This window comes from Salmo trutta, chromosome 13 (assembly GCF_901001165.1).
Source record: "Salmo trutta chromosome 13, fSalTru1.1, whole genome shotgun sequence".
NCBI classification, from domain to species: domain Eukaryota; kingdom Metazoa; phylum Chordata; class Actinopteri; order Salmoniformes; family Salmonidae; genus Salmo; species Salmo trutta.
This window is the reverse complement of record NC_042969.1, coordinates 57,530,703-57,548,944: the sequence shown is the minus strand read 5'-3', so window position 1 is coordinate 57,548,944 and position 18,242 is coordinate 57,530,703. Positions and strand designations below refer to the sequence as shown.

At 43.1% G+C, this 18,242-nt stretch overlaps 1 protein-coding gene across 1 annotated transcript in view; it reads left to right on the top strand.

Annotated features, from left to right (window-relative positions):
• Nucleotides 1-14,402, top strand: part of LOC115206149 (ras GTPase-activating protein 2-like) — a 45,563-nt gene extending 31,161 nt beyond the window's left edge. Inside the window, exons 15-24 of the mRNA XM_029772799.1 lie at nucleotides 70-176; nucleotides 2,140-2,226; nucleotides 2,676-2,753; nucleotides 2,932-3,005; nucleotides 5,454-5,557; nucleotides 10,571-10,653; nucleotides 11,047-11,255; nucleotides 12,299-12,402; nucleotides 12,780-12,957; nucleotides 13,071-14,402. Coding sequence (XP_029628659.1) covers nucleotides 70-176; nucleotides 2,140-2,226; nucleotides 2,676-2,753; nucleotides 2,932-3,005; nucleotides 5,454-5,557; nucleotides 10,571-10,653; nucleotides 11,047-11,255; nucleotides 12,299-12,402; nucleotides 12,780-12,957; nucleotides 13,071-13,101 — 1,055 coding nt within the window. The 3' untranslated portion in view covers nucleotides 13,102-14,402. The remainder of the gene's footprint in view (nucleotides 1-69; nucleotides 177-2,139; nucleotides 2,227-2,675; nucleotides 2,754-2,931; nucleotides 3,006-5,453; nucleotides 5,558-10,570; nucleotides 10,654-11,046; nucleotides 11,256-12,298; nucleotides 12,403-12,779; nucleotides 12,958-13,070) is intronic.
• The last annotated feature ends 3,840 nt before the right edge of the window (nucleotides 14,403-18,242 follow it).

Genomic DNA, 18,242 nt, shown 5'->3' with positions numbered 1-18,242 from the left:
ATCCGAGCTTTGGTTTTCTTTTTCCTTCACCCGTCTCCCCGTTGTCCCCCTTCCTCCTCTCCCCTGCAGATGATCCTCATGTCCAGTATTCGGCGGTCAGCAGCTTCGTGTTCCTGCGCTTCTTTGCCGTCGCCGTTCTCTCGCCACACACCTTCCAGCTCCGCCCACACCATCCTGTGAGTACGCCCATATGCCTATATTTTTTACATTTGTGTCACATAGGAGGTATCCCTTGTGTTTACACTGTAGTGATATGGTATAGCTACTTAGAAGTGAAAGTTCTCCCCCTATATTCATTTAGTAGCGATGCCTTGCTGCTGCTAAATCGTTGCCATATTTGTAAAAAATGATTTGTATTTTTACAAAATATTTATTCAGAGATGTGCTTTTAAGATAGTGAGATATTTTTCAATTAAGCATATTTTCTACTTACCCAGAGTTAGTGCAAGATTCTCGTGGATACTATTTTTAAGTCTGCATGTAGTTAGCAATTGCTAACTAGCATTAGCACAGTGACTGGAAGTCTTTGAAAGCAGCTAGTTATAAGAACAGCTAGCAGCAATGGCTAGTTAGCAATGGCTCGCGAAACTACCTTAAACGTCCTTCAAACTGCACACAGAGACAAAAATGGTATCCGTGAGTTCATCTGACTCTAGGTAAGTTGTAAAGGGGCTTCATTGCCAAAATCTTGCACTATCCCTTTTCATGCATTTTGGAGTAAGATGTTCTTTAAAAAAAAAAAAACACAGGTGACGACCTCAGTCATTCTACAAAAAAAAGAATTGAACATCCCAAAAGAGTTGAACATCCCAAATATCACACTCTTCCATGAACAAATCGCTCCAGCAGTGACCACGGCAGCAACAAATAAAAATAAAAACTTTGAAATCCAGGAACACCTTTGTAAATTAGGCTAGGTTACCAACAATGGCTAAACCAGGCGCGAAACATTAGTCAACTGTTTTCTAATAAAGTTGCACTAGGCCTAGCCTACTACCGAACTGAATTGTTTGCTAAGTTATTCTAATGAGTACCATGTGCCTATGATATTACTGTGTTGACCTAATTATCATTTTACCATGTCATTTATTAGTAGATGTACTGTAGCCTAAATGTTAGAATTTGGTCCTACAGGTGATGGGCCTATTTTTTTTGTGCAAAATCCCAGGACAATCCTTTCACTTAGATTACTGCAGTAAACCCATACCCGAGCTCTCTTAAGGGATCTGTGGTTGACCATGAGCATCGCTCAAAGCATTTCAGACCATACAGTAAGAGTCTGTGAATGGTATTTACTCCAGAAGTACATGCTCATTGGTCCTTAGAAAGGACATTTAGAGAATCTGTAATCAACATAGGAAGGTGTGGTGAGGGACCAGAGTGTGTGTGTGGTACTACTCTCTAATCCGCCAGCCAGTGGTTGCGTATGAAGTGTTGTTGATGCTGGAGACTATTAGACCTCTGAGGAGATGGAGGTTTGCCTTCTATCATTCCTAGAAGGTCATCTACAGATGGAGCTGAAGGGAGCGGTTGAACAAGACAAAGGCTGAACAAGACAAAAATGCTTAGTAATTCTTGAATTTCAAAAATTGCATATTTGGAAGGGTAGATTACATGGGTGTTTCTGATTCAATTCCTGGGGTATGCTCTGGGAGAGCACATTTTTATTCTAACCCAGCGATTACACACCTGATTAGAATACTCAACCTATCATCAAACCCTTGATTTATTGAGTTAGGAATGTTTAGTACTGGGTTAGAACAAAAATGAGGGTCCCCATGATTGATTTGAGAAACTTGATTAGATTCCAAAAATGTTTTGATGCATATTCACATAAGCTGACTGTTTTTACACTGATTTCTGAAAAATGTGTTTCCCAATCATAATTTAGCAGTGGTGCCCACTGCTGTGCTGTTGTGATATAAACTGGGTCATATTCATTAGGGCACGCAACGGATAGATTAAAAAAAAACATTTTGAAATGGAAAATGAGAACAAGTGTTTGTAATTGACAATAAGTTATTGGACAAGCACAGCTAGTCCCTCCCCGTTAAAAAAAAAAAAGTAAAAAAATGTATTCTGTTCGGTGCCAAAAACATGACCCTGGTATTTGACGTCTTTTGTACACTCATCTGTCAGGACCTAGAGGTCTCCCGAACACTTACTCTAATCTCCAAGACCATCCAGACTCTGGGGAGCTGGGGCAGCCTGTCCAAAAACAAACTGGTATGTATTCATGTATGTCTGTCTTATCAGCCTGTCAACATGCCCACCAATCAATTTATCAATCTTCCCTTGTGTATGTGTCTCAGTCAGTCAACATGTCTATCATATCATTCATTCCCACTGGGCACAGACATCAGTTGAAGGTCTGTTTTTGATAAACATTTGGTTGAGTTGTCAACTAATGTGAATTCAACGTCAAATCAACAAAACATTTCACCGTGTCATTGGATTTATGTTAAAAGTCAGCAAATAAAAACACAATGCCCTTATTGATGACTTTTTGCAAATCCAATTAGTTTTCCATGTTGATTCAACATCATCATATAGATTTTTTGGGGTTGAAATGATGTGGAAACAACGTTGATTTAACCAGTTTTTGCCCAGTGGATTGTCTGTAGGTCTGCTCTTAGCAAAAGTAACACTTTTTGTGTCTGTGTTTTTGTCTTTAGTCTAGTTTTAAAGAATCCTACATGTACGATTTCTTCAAATCATTCCAAGAAGACAAATGTATTGGAAAAGTAAAAAAGGTGAGTTGTTGGTTGTGAAGCAACCTTCCTATCACATTTAGATTTTGTAGATTTAGATTTTGTAGACCATGTGTCAAAACTCAAAGTTTTACCAACCAGTTTTCCATGTTAGTTTTTTTTTTTGCATTGCTGATTTAGCATGGTGTTTCCCTCTAACATTGTGTGTGTGTGTGTGTAGTTCCTAGATGAGATCTCCTCCAACGTCAGTAAGGAGTCCAGCGGGGTGGAGGACTCTGTGGTTCTTAAAGAGGGGTGAGTGGCTCACATCCAGCTGACACTAAGACCGCACTCAACAAGCTGTATAAGGCCATATGCAAGCAAGAAAATGCTCATCCAGAAGTGGCGCTCCTAGTGGCCGGGGACTTTAATGCAGGCAAACTTAAATCCATTTTTACCTAATTTCTACCAGCATGTCACATGTGTAACCAGAGGAGGAAAAAAAACTCTAGACCACCTTTACTCCACACACGGATGCTACGCTACAGGACTGTTTTGCTAGCACAGACTGGAATATGTTCTGGGTTTCATCCAATGACATTGAGGAGTATACCACCTCAGTCACTGGCTTTATCAATAAGTGCATCGATGACGTTGTCCCCACAGCGACCGTACGTACATATCCCAACCAGAAGCCGTGGATTAAAGACAACATCTGAACCGAGCTAAAGGTTAGAGCTGCTGCTTTCAAGGAGCGGAACACTAATCTGGACGCTTATAAGAAATTCCGCACGGCTCTCAAACAGGCAAAGCGTTAATACAGGACTAAGATTGAATCCTACTACACCCGCTCTGACGCTTGTCGAATGTGGCAGGGCTTGCAAACCATTAGACTAAAAAGGGAAACCCAGACGCGAGCTCTCTAGTGACACAAGCCTACCAGATGAGCTAAACGCCTTTTTATGCTCGCTTCGAGGCAAGCAACACTGAAGCATGCATGAGAGCACCAGCTGTTCCGGGCGACTGTGTGATCACGCTCTCCGTAGCCGATGTGAGCAAGACCTTTTAAACAGGTCAACATTCACAAGGCTGCGGGGCCAGACGGATTACCAGAACGTGTACTCGGAGTATGCGCGGACCAACTAGCAAGTGTCTACACTGACATTTTCAACCTCTCGCTGACCGAGTCTGTAATACCTACATGTTTCAAGCAGACCACCATAGTCCCTATGCCCAAGTCCCTGTAACCACCCTAAATGACTACCGCCCCGTAGCACTCATGTCAGTAGTCATGACTCAAGTCAACACCATCATCCCGGAAACTCTAGACCCACTCCAATTCGCATACCGCCCCAACAGATCCACAAATGACGCAATCTCAATCGTACTCCACACTGCCCTTTCCCACCTGGACAAAAGGAACACCTATGTGAGAATGCTGTTCATTGACTACAGCTCACCGTTCAACACCATAGTGCCCACGAAGCTCATCACTAAGATAAGGACTCTGGGACTAAACACCTCCCTCTGCAACTGGATCCTGGACTTCCTGGCGGGCCACCCCCAGGTGGTAAGGGTAGACAACAACATCTGCCACGCTGATCCTCAACACAGGGGCCCCTCAGGGGTGCGTGCTTAATCCCCTCCTGTACTCCCTGTTCACTCATGACAGTGTGGCCAAGCACGACTCCCAACACCATCATTAAGTTTGACGACACAACAGTGGTAGGCCTGATCACCGACAATGATGAGACAGCCTGTAGGGAGGTCAGAGACGTGGCAGTGTGGTGCCAGGACAACAACCTCTCCGTCAACGTGAGCAAGACATAGGAAATGATCATGGACTACAGGAAAAGGAGGGCCGAACACACCCCCATTCACATCGACGGGACTGTAGTGGAATGGCCGAGAGTTTGAAGTTCTTTGTTGTCCATATCCCCAACAAACTATCATGGTCCAAACACACTAAGACCGTCGTGAAGAGGGCACGACAACACCTTTTCCCCCTCAGGAGACTGAAAAGATTTGGCATGGGTCCCCAGATCCTCAAAGTTCTACAGCTGCACCATTGAGAGCATCCTGACCAGCTGCATCACCGCCTCGTATGGCAACTACTCGGCATTTGACTGTAAAGCGCTACAGAGGGTAGTGCGTACAGCCCAGTACATCACTGGGGCCAAACTTCCTGCCATCCAGGACCTATATACTAGGCGGTGTCAGAGGAAGCTGTCTTATCTATGCATAGTCACTTTACCCATACCTACATGTACAAATCACCTTGATTAACCTGTACCCCTTCTCATTGACTCGGTACTGGTACCCCCTGTATATAATCTCATTGTTATTTGTGTTACTTTTTTAAATATATTTTTTAACTTTTGTTTATTTTGTAAATATTTTCTTAACTATTTTCTTAACTGCATTGCTGGTTAAGGGCTTGTAAGCATTTCACGGTAAGGTCTACACCTGTTGTATTCGGCTCATGTGACAAATCAAATTTCATTTGGGTTTTGGCTAGTGGGGTAAAGATTTTGTGCCTGTTTCCTGGACTGAAAGTGCTTTTTAGTCCAGGACTAAATCTTTAAACTTCATGTAAAAAGTTAGGTGACTTGAGTTTGAGCTGACCAGAGGGGTTTGTCATTAAGAGGGATCATTAACTTAGATTTTTCTGGTTCATAAAGAAAGCTACACATAAAAATGGGTTGTTGGCTGTAAAGTTAAACTTACCGTGCCAATGTCAAGTCTATATTTATTTTACTACAGGGAGGTACAGAAGCGGGCCCAGGGAAGGAAACGCATCGGCAAGAACTTTAAGAAGAGGTGGCTTAGAGTGACCAACAGGGAGCTCTCCTACCACAAGCACAGAGGTGTGGCATGCACACACACTCACTCACACAGATACACCATCACAACCACACACACCACAACCACAGAGTCCCCCATAGGGGGCAGTGTTGGACCAGAGCCCTCCATGGGCCAGGTTAGCCAGTTGTTTTGAAATTGTGGATTTCCTAGACATACAACATTGTTTGGAACAAGGCTCTTAGCTTTTATCTCCCAGGGGAGATGATGAATATATGGAGCTCTATCCACAGGTATCTATTGATGGGCCACCGGCCTCCCACAGAGAGGGGGAGGAATGCAGGAAGTAAGCTCTGTTCGTTATAATGAGAGAGCCAGAGAGCGGCAGAAGAGGAGGGAAAGTGAGAACCCTGGTCATTATAGTGGGGCCTACCTGGCGGGTGTCCAGTACTCTACTCCTCAGCTCACCTCAGTGGAGCACAGCCACACACACACACACACGCACGCTAGGCTCCTGTAGTTCTTGAAGAGAGGGTGGCTATGACACGCTGGGGGCTGCTGCCATAGCAGTATCGCGCATACACCAGACCTGCCAACCTGCTCACTTTGCGTACCATGCATGCAATTTGAGGTCAAAGTATGCTGGTATGAAAAATGACCCTACAATTACACAAAAAATAGGCTTCTAGTTGGCACATTTTGTGGCTTTTGGCTCGACCGTCTGAAGTTGAAGCTGAGCAAATCAGAGCACTTAATCTCTAGCTCTCTGCTTTGTTCACAATGACAACAAGGCATGTTGAAATCAAGCCTAGTAATCAGACCTAACTTGATGGATGGAGATCTGCAATAAGCTCATATAGGCCTAGTTCATTTGTTTCATATTCCAAATAGCCTACAATAAACTAGACTACAAATGTGTGTCATTGAGACCACCTCAATATAATTTGGGATCATACACAAGACTTCACAAGACTTTGTTGGCTACATAGTTTGTCATAATTGAAGACTAGGTTTCAGGAGTAGTATACCTCCAGTCCAAGTCAAGTATACCTTGCCTCCTTGGGGTCTGTCAAGTTGGGTGTACAAAGCCAAACTATGTTCAAGTCGAGTCTTCTGATCTGCTTGGACTTTGTCAGACCTCTCCGATCTCTAAGTCCAATGAAAGCCAATAGCAGCCAGACTCTTCAAGCCATATTGTACATGGTGTGATAGACTAGACGTTGCATAAACGAGCCGAAGGTCTTGTGTAACACTGTTTTTTTCCCCCCACTCTATTGTTGAAATGTCAAGTCATTTTTTTCAATCAGTTACGTAAGTTGCTTGGAACAGGCCCCAGCCAAATCCAACCTTCCGTTAATTTACTGCTGCTCCCAGGTCCATGGCACACTCCACCAAGACTGTTCCTTCAGCACTCTTCTCAACAATTACCAAGACTCATTTCTTCATCCACTCTGTTGTGTCAGTTTTGGTGCGTGTCAGGGGGCTAGGGAGATGTGTATAAGGTAATATTCATCATATGTTTTTTGTATCATATGTACCAGTCAAGTTTGGACACACCTACTCATCCAAGGGTTTTTCTTTATTTTGACTATTTTCTACATTGTAGAATAATAGTGAAGACATCAAAACTATGAAATAACACATGGAATCATGTAGTAACCAAAAAAGTGTTAAACAAATCAAAATATATTTGACATTCTTCAAATAGAGACTGTTGACCAATAGCATTACTGTTCAGTTAATGTCCAATCACATCATCAGACCTACATGATGTTACCACAACAGCACCTACTGCTTCACAGGGGTGTGACAGAATGGTTGCCTGGCTACCCAGACTCCTTGCTTTGGCCAAACGCCACGCCCACGGATGTTCGTTTTTTTTCTCCGCAATGAATCTGGATCTGAGTACGTCCCTAACCCTTCACCGACTGCGAACACATTTGGGCTGTCTGATTGGTCCAGAAACCGTTGGGTTGGGCCAGAGCCAGAACACACATGGGTAAAGCAGAGGTTGGAAAATTCTTCATTGGCTTTGGTACTCTGATTTGGTTATACACGATCCAATCGCTTATTACTTTTTGTACCATGCCCCTCATTCCTCTTGTCACCACAAATTACTTCAATGACAGAATTTAGTGTGAGTATGCAGGCTAACAGAATGGAGGATGTGGAGAGCAACACAGAGGAGGCCGTTGAGTGTTGATAAAAGTGAGGTCGAGGGTTGGGCCTACCTACACGTGTGTATCTGCTTGCAGCTGTATGTGTGTCAGTTTGTGAATGTTTGTGTGTCTGTCGGTCTACTCTATCTTTTGAAAGTTTGTTTCATGTAAATCCCGGCCTCGACTCAGGGCAACGGGCCCTACAGCTCCAGCCACTCCTTCTCCTAGTCCTTCTCAAGTCTTGGAGCAATGTAAACTCACATGAACTCTTTGAAGAAAGAATCCAGTCTAGATCCATTGGTCTCCGGAGGGTGCCCCCCCCCCCCCCCTTTTACCGCCATGTCAACGGTCATTCTTGACACATTTCATTATCCATTTATTTTGTTTTTGTTGGAATGTGGAAAACCCGCTGTCGGCGTGTGCATCAATATTGAATTCCATATGGAGTTAGCTTGGTTTAACTCCATAATTTCATTGACCGAGGATGCACTTCAGAACATGGTTTGAAAAGAAATGTGGGGCATGCAAACAGCTGCAATTTAAACAATGTTTATTTGATAATCATCAGAAAGTACATGTTTGGTGAAGGAGCCAACTTCCTGATGTTAATTTATCAAGTTTTAGTATTGGGTGTGTAGGTTTGGGAGATTGTAGATTGTATTCTGTACTCCCACAACATTTGATCATTCCTCCACAACCACATGCCTTAGATAAGCATAGATGTTGTTACCCATCAAATCAAATTTATTTATATAGCCCTTCGTATATCAGCTGAAATCTCAAAGTGCTGTACAGAAACCCAGCCTAAAACCCCAAACAGCAAGCAATGCATGTGAAAGAGGCACGGTGGCTAGGAAAAACTCCCTAGGAAAAACTCCCTAGAAAGGCCAAAAACCTAGGAAGAAACCTAGAGAGGAACCAGGCTATGAGGGGTGGCCAGTCCTCTTCTGGCTGTGCCGGGTGGATATTATAACAGAACATGGTCAAGATGTTAAAATGTTCATAAATGACCAGCATGGTCAAATAATAATAATCATTGTAGTTGTCGAGGGTGCAACAAGCACGTCCGGTGAACAGGTCAGGGTTCCGTAGCCGCAGGCAGAACAGTTGAAACTGGAGCAGCAGCATGGCCAGGTGGACTGGGGACAGCAAGGAGTCATCATGCCAGGTAGTCCCGAGGCATGGTCCTAGGGCTCAGGTCCTCCGAGAGAAAGAAAGAAAGAGAGAATTAGAGAGAGCATATTTAAATTCACACAGGACACCGGATAAGACAAGAGAATACTCCAGATGAAACAGACTGACCCTAGCCCCCCGGCACATAAACTACTGCAGCATAAATACTGGAGGCTGAGACAGGAGGGATCAGAAGACACTGTGGCCCCATCCGATGATACCCCCGGACAGGGCCAAACAGGCAGGATATAACCCCACCCACTTTGCCAAAGCACAGCCCCCACACCACTAGAGGGATGTCTACAACCACCAACTTACCGTCCGAAGACAAGGCCGAGTATAGCCCACAAAAATCTCCGCCATGGCACAACCCAAGGGGGGGGCGCCAACCCAGACAGGAAGACCACGTCAGTGACTCAACACACTCAAGTGACGCACCCCCCCATGTGTGTTCATCTGTGTGTGTTTTTTGTGTGTGTTGGAGTGGTCTCTGGAGCTGTGCCCTGCCACTACAATGCTGGCTCTGTTACAGCAGAACAGGCAGACAGATGGGGCCACTAGATTGGTGTCACTCTAAATTGACAGTGACAACCGGGTTTGGGCAGTGCAGCTGAAGCACCATGACAGCAGGCAGCACTTGGTGGTGCTGTTTTGGGGGTTAGCAATAGTCTGTGCTAAAAAAGTTTGAAAGGAGTTCAGGAGGTTTTGAACTAAGTCTCATGTTGCTGTGAGTGTTTGCTGTCTCATAACTTTTTTTATTTTTTTATATGGGTTTCAATTTGTAATGGAGGGGAGAAGGACAGGGTTCGAGTTTCCAGGGATCATGATCATTTGGTCTGAGCATTATCATGATGATCCCTGCAGATGGAACTAACCACTAGGACTACGTCTCAAATGGCAACCAATTCCATAGAGCTCTGGTCAAAGGTAGTGTGCACTATGTAGGGATGAGGGTGCCATTTGGGACGCAACCTAGTTGTGTGTCACCTTCGGCTGAAGTGTGTCTGGGTTCACTTTCAGACTAGTTTGTGTGCATGATTTAAAAAAAAATTATTTATATATATTGGCAGGAGGTTTCAGTAAAATTGTGAAGAGAACCATGGATCAGAATGTTCAGATGTGCATCTGATTGCCTAGACATAATGCTTCTGGCAACAATGCAGCACCTTGAACATTGCATTGTAATAAAGTGCATTTCTCATTGGGATTTAGATCATTAATGGAGTCTAGCTCTGCTCTAGATTTGGGACTCCTGTTGGATATTGGAGCAACTCAGAGGTACAACATGAATAATGTACCAGAATGCAGTAATGTAGCCAGAGTAGTGAAGATCTGTGTTTACAACTTAAGTGATTTTGGCCCAGGCTTTTGTCAGACACAGCGTAGGAAATGGTGGTCTATCAAGTGTAAAAAGAATGTTTTGTCTTTGTATTTTTGTTGGATGAGTTTGTGTGAAGTGTAATGCTGCATGTCTTCTAGTAGTCAGGGTCACATGGTGCAAGAACTCAATGTTCCTCCTAGTGATGTAGCTTGACCAAGACGACATGGGTGGGTTCCAGATTATCCTTCAACAGTTGAAGAATATTACCATATAATTTATCCAGAGACGGGATTCTTTCTGTTGTTGAGACTAGCTACTATCCTTGTAACTTGTTACAGTAGCCTGTTTATATAAGGGTAAGAGAGTCCAATGTAGACATTTTGTGTGCGCGTATATTTACGTAAATTTTTCTTTTTGTTTTCAAGGGAAAGAAGCACTCTGCATTATGCCTGTGAAGAATATCCGGGCTGTGGAGAAACTGGACTTAAGTGCCTTTAACCGCAAAAATGTAAGCAGGACTTGGGACCCCCTCAACCTGTCTCATGACTGTCTATTGTGGTCTGTTTAGAGCCAGGAGTTTTCCCTGGCCACCTACCTGACCAGTAAACGGTAAAGCACAGTTATACTATAGGCTAATGCAAGGGCTCAGAGGTTTTCCTGGTCAGGTCAACAGATCAGGAAACTCCTGTGGTCCTATGTAAGTTCTGAGGGAAGTTCTTTGAGTTTATGCATTGAATTTGAACAGATACATATGTGGACTATGAGTGTCTGTTACTAAATAAAATAACATCTTAATTGTGTGCAAAGGACAATTAATTTTCCACCATATTCACAGCCTATCAGATATTGTATGTAATGTGTGTGTGTTATAGACAGCTCCTCTTTCCTCTCCCCTTTTTAGATGTTCCAGGTGCTCCACAGTGAGAAGCCGCTGTACGTACAGGCAGGGAACTGCGTGGAGGCCAGTGAGTGGGTGGAGGTGCTGAGCCAAGTGAGCCGCTGTAACCCGGACCGCCTGGGCACCTTCCACCCCTCGGCCTACTTGGCCGGAGCCTGGCTCTGCTGCAGGAGCCTGAGCGACAGCCAGCCGGGCTGTAAACCCTGCACACCGTGAGTACTCAGCTCTGAATCTCAAACCAACCTCTACTAGTCCCTAGATCAGGGCGCCCCAATAACTGTTCTCCAATAACATTTTATTACACTTTGTATAATCACCAGGAAATAACCTCAAAGTGATTTTAATTGAGGAAATCTGTTCCCAAGTATCACCACCCATAAATACAGAGGCATACAGTGAGCTCCAAAAGTATTGGGACAGTGACACATTTTTTCTTGTTTTGGCTCTGTGCTCCAGCACTTTGGATTTGAAATTATACAATAACTATGAGGTTAAAGTGCAGACTGTCAGATTTAATTTGAGGGTATTACAGCACTTTGTGTACATAGTCTCCCCATTTTTACGGGACCAAAAGTTTTGGGACAAATTCACTTATGTGTGTTAAAGTAGTAAAAAGTTTAAGTATTTGGTCCCATATTCATAGCATGCAATGACTACATCAAGTTTGTGACTGTACAGCATTTGCTGTTTGTTTTGGTGGTGTTGCAGATTATTTTGTGCCCAATATAAATTAATGGTAAATAATGCATTGTGTCATTTTGGAGTCACTTTTCTTATAAATAAAATGGAATAGGTTTCTAAAAACGTCTACATTAATGTGGATGCTACCATGATTTAGGATAATCCTGAGTGAATTCTGAATAATGTTATTTGTGAGTTATTTTTTAAAAGTCTAATTTACTCCTGGGCTACAGCACCCAGACTCATTTATAGAACTTAGTAAGAGTTGAGCATAGAGCCTTTTATATGGTTCATAGTTCTATCTTGCACTCTGATCGACCAGATGGCATTTTCTTGTATTGGTGCTATCCTTCCCTCTCAAATCAACACAAGTTCCTAGGAGATAGCGACTGCTTCAACAAAGAAATTGACCATACCGTAATCACTGCCTACTTGTATCAGACACCAGAGTCTCATATCAGTCTTATTTAGTACGGAGCAGTGTAGAGAAATTGGACAAATTCAGGATGCGTTATTGGACATTTTCTGTTTTCTTTTTGGTGCCTAATGAACATGACCCTGTTTCCCCTCCCAGTACCTTGCTGGCTAACCTACAGCTGGACATCGACTGTGACCGCGAGACGGAGAGAATATTCTCCCTCTTCACCTCCAGCTACTCCAAGCTACAGAAGATGGAAGGCAAGAGAGATTCTACCTGTCAATCGCCCAACTTTCACACAAATTAATATAAAACGTATTCTTATCACAGTAGATTGTTTCTGTAGTGGCTTATTGCATGAGGCATTTTCTCTGCATCTATGTGTGCTTGTGCAGAATGCATGACACTTTGATACTTGATTCACACCTGAGCCGTGTCCTGCTGGCTCGGATATTTTCTTTTCACATTGTCCTTTCCAGCTCGGTTCCAGCAACTATTGTGTATGACTAACCAGGCCAGCCCAGTACAGCTCTGATTGGCTTGGCTCAGTTTGGCCCTTTTTAGTGATAATCTGGCAACAGTAGCTTGCTGTGATAGCCTGTGATGATGACCTCATGTAACTGTCTCCTGTGGTCAGATGCGTGTGCCAGCATTGCTGTGTACCAGGGTCCTCCGAGGGAGCAGGACGACTACTCCCTGTTCACCATCCAGGACTCCAAGGAGACATTCCACACAGTGCGGCAGATCACACACATCCTGAAGGAGCTGCAGAGCGAGCATGACACCCGCAGCGGCACCGCGCAGTATGGCAGCCAGTAAGTATACACACATGCCTATACACACACATGCATATGTCTATACTCACACACACACACTAATAGACAGCCACGTAAATATTTCTCCTCTTTGTTTTTCTGTGTCTTTCTAGAGAGAATCCGATAGTTGGGAAGACATCCTAACGAGTCTAGGCGGGTCTGTCTGGCCTGAGACAGCCATTCCAGCAAATGGCAGTATGCCACCTGCCACAGTTCTACACTGGAGCCCCAGAGTGGCACAGTCGGGATTGGCACTGAGAACGCTGCCCGCCTCGCGAGGACCAAGAACCCACACCCCCAAGGTCGCGCTCTGCCCCCGCTTCCCCCTCCACCACGTGTGACTGGGACGGATGGTCCAATAGCGGAAGTGTCACTTGAACCTGGTCAGAAGCTCTCATTGGTTCAGAAGAGGAGAACCTTGGTTGAGTTTTATTCTCTAGCTCTCCCCATCTGTCTCCATCCTTCTCTCTTTCTCACACCCCACTGCCCTAATCAGAGGAATATGTGCTTGCTCTCGTCTTCTACTTGATTTGCACAAAGACCATACAACATCATTAGTTGGGGTGTGTTTGTGTGTGTGAATAGGCTGCTAAAATACTCCATTTTATTCACTCAATGTTTTCAATCTCGATCGTCAACAATCAAGATGATGCTCTCACAATCTCTTGGGGCTTCACTGTTTGACGTCCGTTTACGACTAAACAGCAAGCTGACTTTGTTTATCTCATTTTCTATCAAAGGGTCAACTTAACTGTACTCTCTTCTTCCTCTATCCACCTCTGTGCTTTGAACAAATGCAGGTGTTTCAGAGTACAGTTAAGTGGATGAAACCGATCTGCCTTATTTCTCTTAACGGATGTATGTGTAACAATCTCTCGCATCCTCGAGTTGGGGACTAATGCCCAAGCACTTTACATATTTGGAATATTCCAGATGGCATCATTTTAGATACGTGGTATCAGTATACCCCCCCATATCGATCAGTTCAATGATCTCGAGTAGGTTCTCCTTTCCATTCCTGTACAATAACATTAATAGCCTGTAGATTTTAATAGCTAATTTTCTTACACCAAAGACGACAATATCGTAAGGTCGACTTGGAAAAAAAGGGTATAAATGTATTTTGGATACAAACTTTTTTTTAAATGGAGAGAAATACAGTATATATTACGTTCATGTACATTTTGGTAACTGCATTGTTCCTCTTTTTAACGATTTAGACGATTTGATTGAGTAACCTTATAATGTTCTCTGGAAATTCCGAGGGACCATGGTCGGTAGTCTAGAAATGTCTGTGACGACCATGTAGTGATATCACTGCAAATCAATCACAACAAGCTAGACAATCCCCCTTCACTTGCCAATCTAGCCCCTTAGATCCTCATCACTGGCCCACATTAACTGGTAGTCAAATGTGATTGGATAGATCTACAATCAGGAGAACACACATACCGTAAATTCTGGACTATAAGCCGCAACTTATTTCCCACGCTTTGAACCTCGCGGCTTAAACAATGACGCGGCTAATATATGGATTTTTCCCGCTTTCAATTATTTATTTTTTTTTCAAAAAAACACATTCTGTGACGTGCTCAGTTTTTTGCCAGCATGAAGCTTTCATTAGACCAATGAAATTTCCGAACAGGTTAAGGTCAAACAACTTTTTTGTTTACTGTTTAGATTAAATCGAGCGCTCTCAAACTTCCCATCATTCTGATTACGGTAGTCATTTTGTCACCCTCATGGCAAAGACACAGAGAAATGCATATGATGCAGCTTTCAAGTTGAAGGCGATTGATCTGGCTGTTGGAAAAGGAAATAGAGCTGCTGCACGGGAGCTTGGTCTTAATGAGTCGATGATAAGACGTTGGAAACGGCAGCGTGAGGAATTGACTCACGCTGCTGACATGTGCGGCTTATTTATGTTCAAAATAATATTTTTTTTTTTAATTCAGTGGGTGCGGCTTATATACAGGTGCGCTTAATAGTCTGGAAATGACGGTATATTAGTTAGATCCCATTCATTGTTTTGTGTGTTTTAGACTGAGGACTATTGCTGTGTTCATAGCCAAGTGGGAAGGTGGTAATTACCAGTTGTGAAGTCGTAAATACCGGTTAGATGCATTCACGTGCTTTTAACTAGTTGAGAAACGCTAATTGACTAATGTGCAACAAGCTGCGTCAACCATAAAATAAAAGTACAGCTGTCATGCTTGTAAACAAATGATAGTGTTCAAAAAACCATATAAATTGATTGCTTTTTATAAATAATGTTTTGTTACGTTTAACTGCCAAAAACGCTGTTATCAAGGTAATTTCCTTAGTAGGCGACATCAGAGGTCACCATGTGGGAGAAGTCTGTGCTCAGGGATGATAGATGAGCTTCCCAATATTATACTGAACAAAAACATAACCGCAACAATTTAAAAGATTTTACTGAGTTACAGGTCATAAGGAAATCAGTCAATTGAAATAAATTAATTAGGCCCTAATCTATGGATTTCACATGACTGGGAATACAGATACGCATATGCTGGTCACAGATGCCTTTAAAAAAAGGTAGGGGTGTTGATCAGAACCAATCAGTATCTGGTGTGACCAACATTTGCCTTGTGCAGTGCGACACATCTCCTTCGCATAGAGTTGATCAGGCTGTTGATTGTACCCTGTGGAACCATAACCCCACTGCCACCATGTGGCACACATTGACATCAGTAAACCGCTCACCCACACAACGCCATTCACACTGTCTGCCATCTGCCCGATACAGTTAAACCGGGATTCATCCATGAAGGGCACACTTCTCCAGTGTGCCAGTGGCCATCGAAGGTGAGCATTTGCCCACTGAAGTCTGTTACGACGCCATACTGCAGTCAGGTCAAGACCCTGGTGAGAATGACGAGCACGCAGATGAGCTTCCTTGAGATGGTTTCTGACAGTTTGTGCAGAAATGATTTGGTTGTGCAAACCGAGTTTCATCAGCTCTCCGGGTAGCTCGTCTCAGACCATCCCGCAGGTGAAAAAGACGGATGTGGAGGTCCTGGTCTGGCGTGGTTACACGTGGTCTAGGGTTATGAGGCCGGTTGGACTTACTGCCAAATTCTCTAAAACAACGTTTTGGTAGAGAAATTAACATTCAATTATCTGGCAACAGCTCTGGTGGACATTCCTGCAGTCAGCATGCCAATTGCATGCTCCGTGGCATTGTATTGTGTGACACAACTTTTAGTGGCCTTTTATTGTCCCCAGCACAAGGTGCACCTGTGTAATGATCGTGCTGTTTTAAACAGCTTCTTGATATGCCACACCTGTCAGGTGGATGGAATATCTTGGCAAAGGAGAAATGCCCACTAACATGGATGTAAACACATTTGTTTAGAAAATGAGAAAAATAAGCTTTTTGTGTATATGAGAAATATCTGGGATCTTTTATTTCAGCACATGAAACATGGGACCAACACATTACATGTTGTGTTTATTTTTTTCATTGTAAATACGAGTTGGTGGGGCAGTCAAGTGGATTTTCTTCCCAGTCGTATGTGGTAAATATCAAAGCTTTTATCAGGGAGGTTGAGTTTGGTAATGAACTCTGCATTAGTCCACATAGTCGCACCGTTCTTTATATTTTTATCTGTTAACTCGTAGGAACGACAGTTTGTAAAAACAGATGCCTAGAAACTTGAGCTTGGATCAACAACAAGAAGGGAACGTGTAACACAGTTAGTACAAGGTTAACCATGTTTCGTATATATTTTTGTTTGGCTTATGGAAATATTCCTGTCAGAAGTTGTCTTTGGTCCGTCATACATTTCTATCATGCATGTCCTGTATATTTAACAGTATATTTTTTTAGAGTACCTTTTGTATGTATGTTTTTTAACACGGCAAAAAAAATCTGTGTTGGTGCGTTACGGTACCTTGTTCTTTGTCTTCAGTGGTACTAGGAAGCTTGCTGCTTTTCTTCACGTCACAGAGTCTAATGTATGGCAGCGTGCTGCGGAGTCTGTCTATAGCTTATGCAACGTTACGGAGTTTAACTTTGTCTAGAACACCAGGGTCATGTTCATTAGAGCACGCAGTGGAAACCTTTTGCAACGGGGGAAAAAAGGAGCCTCTACCTGGTTACAGTCAGTTTTCTTGCGTTTGGTGCCTAATGAATGAGACCCAGGTTAGGTCCCACCTGACTTTGTTTGTCAGTGGTTTTGCTAAAGGCTCTCAGGCCTCATGGTTCTTGTCCTTTGTCATTCTAATGCGTAGGTAAAGATGTCATCATGAGTGAGCTTGTTGGTTCATTAGTTTTCTTTCACTAATCTCAAACGTTTTTCAATCATAAGGGAATTTTCTCTTCATCTTACCTCTGACAGTCAGATGTTTTATCATAATGTGTCTTTAATGTTGTCAGAACCTTTTTTAGACCCATGAATCCAAATGTGCAGTGGCCTTACTAACCCACCCACACCCAAAGAGAACTTGGGGTGACACAATTGTACAATGTACAGGTTGGCTTGGTCAAATGGGATGGTACTGTACATTCTAGGGGTTTTGTTGCTTTGATCACAGTATAGGTACAAGTGACACTGTTACCAGTCAACAGGGGACTTAAATCAGAAACGTGTGTGTGTGTGTGTGTGTGTGTGTGTGTGTGGCCCAGTAATTTTTAAAGTTGGATAATTTAACATAACATGGGAAGTCAAGAGTTATGGTTAGCAGTCGATCCCTCGACAGGCCTTCATGTGAACAGTATCTGTGAAGTCATCGCCATGACATCAGCAGCCTTTCGAATGTTAAAATCAATCACTGCAAAGAGAATCGGTTGTTTTCATATTTCAGCCCCGAGAACGTATCATTGCATACGGGACTGGAGTACATCTTTTTGTTGTTGCTTTTGTTATTTAAACATTTTTGGATTATTTTTCACAACCAGAAAGTCAAATCTTATCTCCTGTCTTTTATTTGAAATAATTTACAATAAACATGTTGCCAACCCTTTCACTTCAGGTGTGTGGTCTTTACTAAACGTCAGCTCTAGGGAAGGCGGAGGAGAGGAGAAACATTAGCCTAGTCCCAGATCTCTTTGTGCTGCCTTACCATTTCCTATGTTAATTGGAGTTGGTAAGATGGCACAAACAGATCTGGAACCAAGCTATAAAGACATTTGGGGAGTACACAAGAAGGGGCTATATTATTTAGCAGGTTGCTGTTTCATGGGATGAGTCTTGTCCTGGAGGCAGAACTGAGCAATTTCCGCTAGTTGGGCCAGCTGCAAAGTCGAAATTGTCTATATT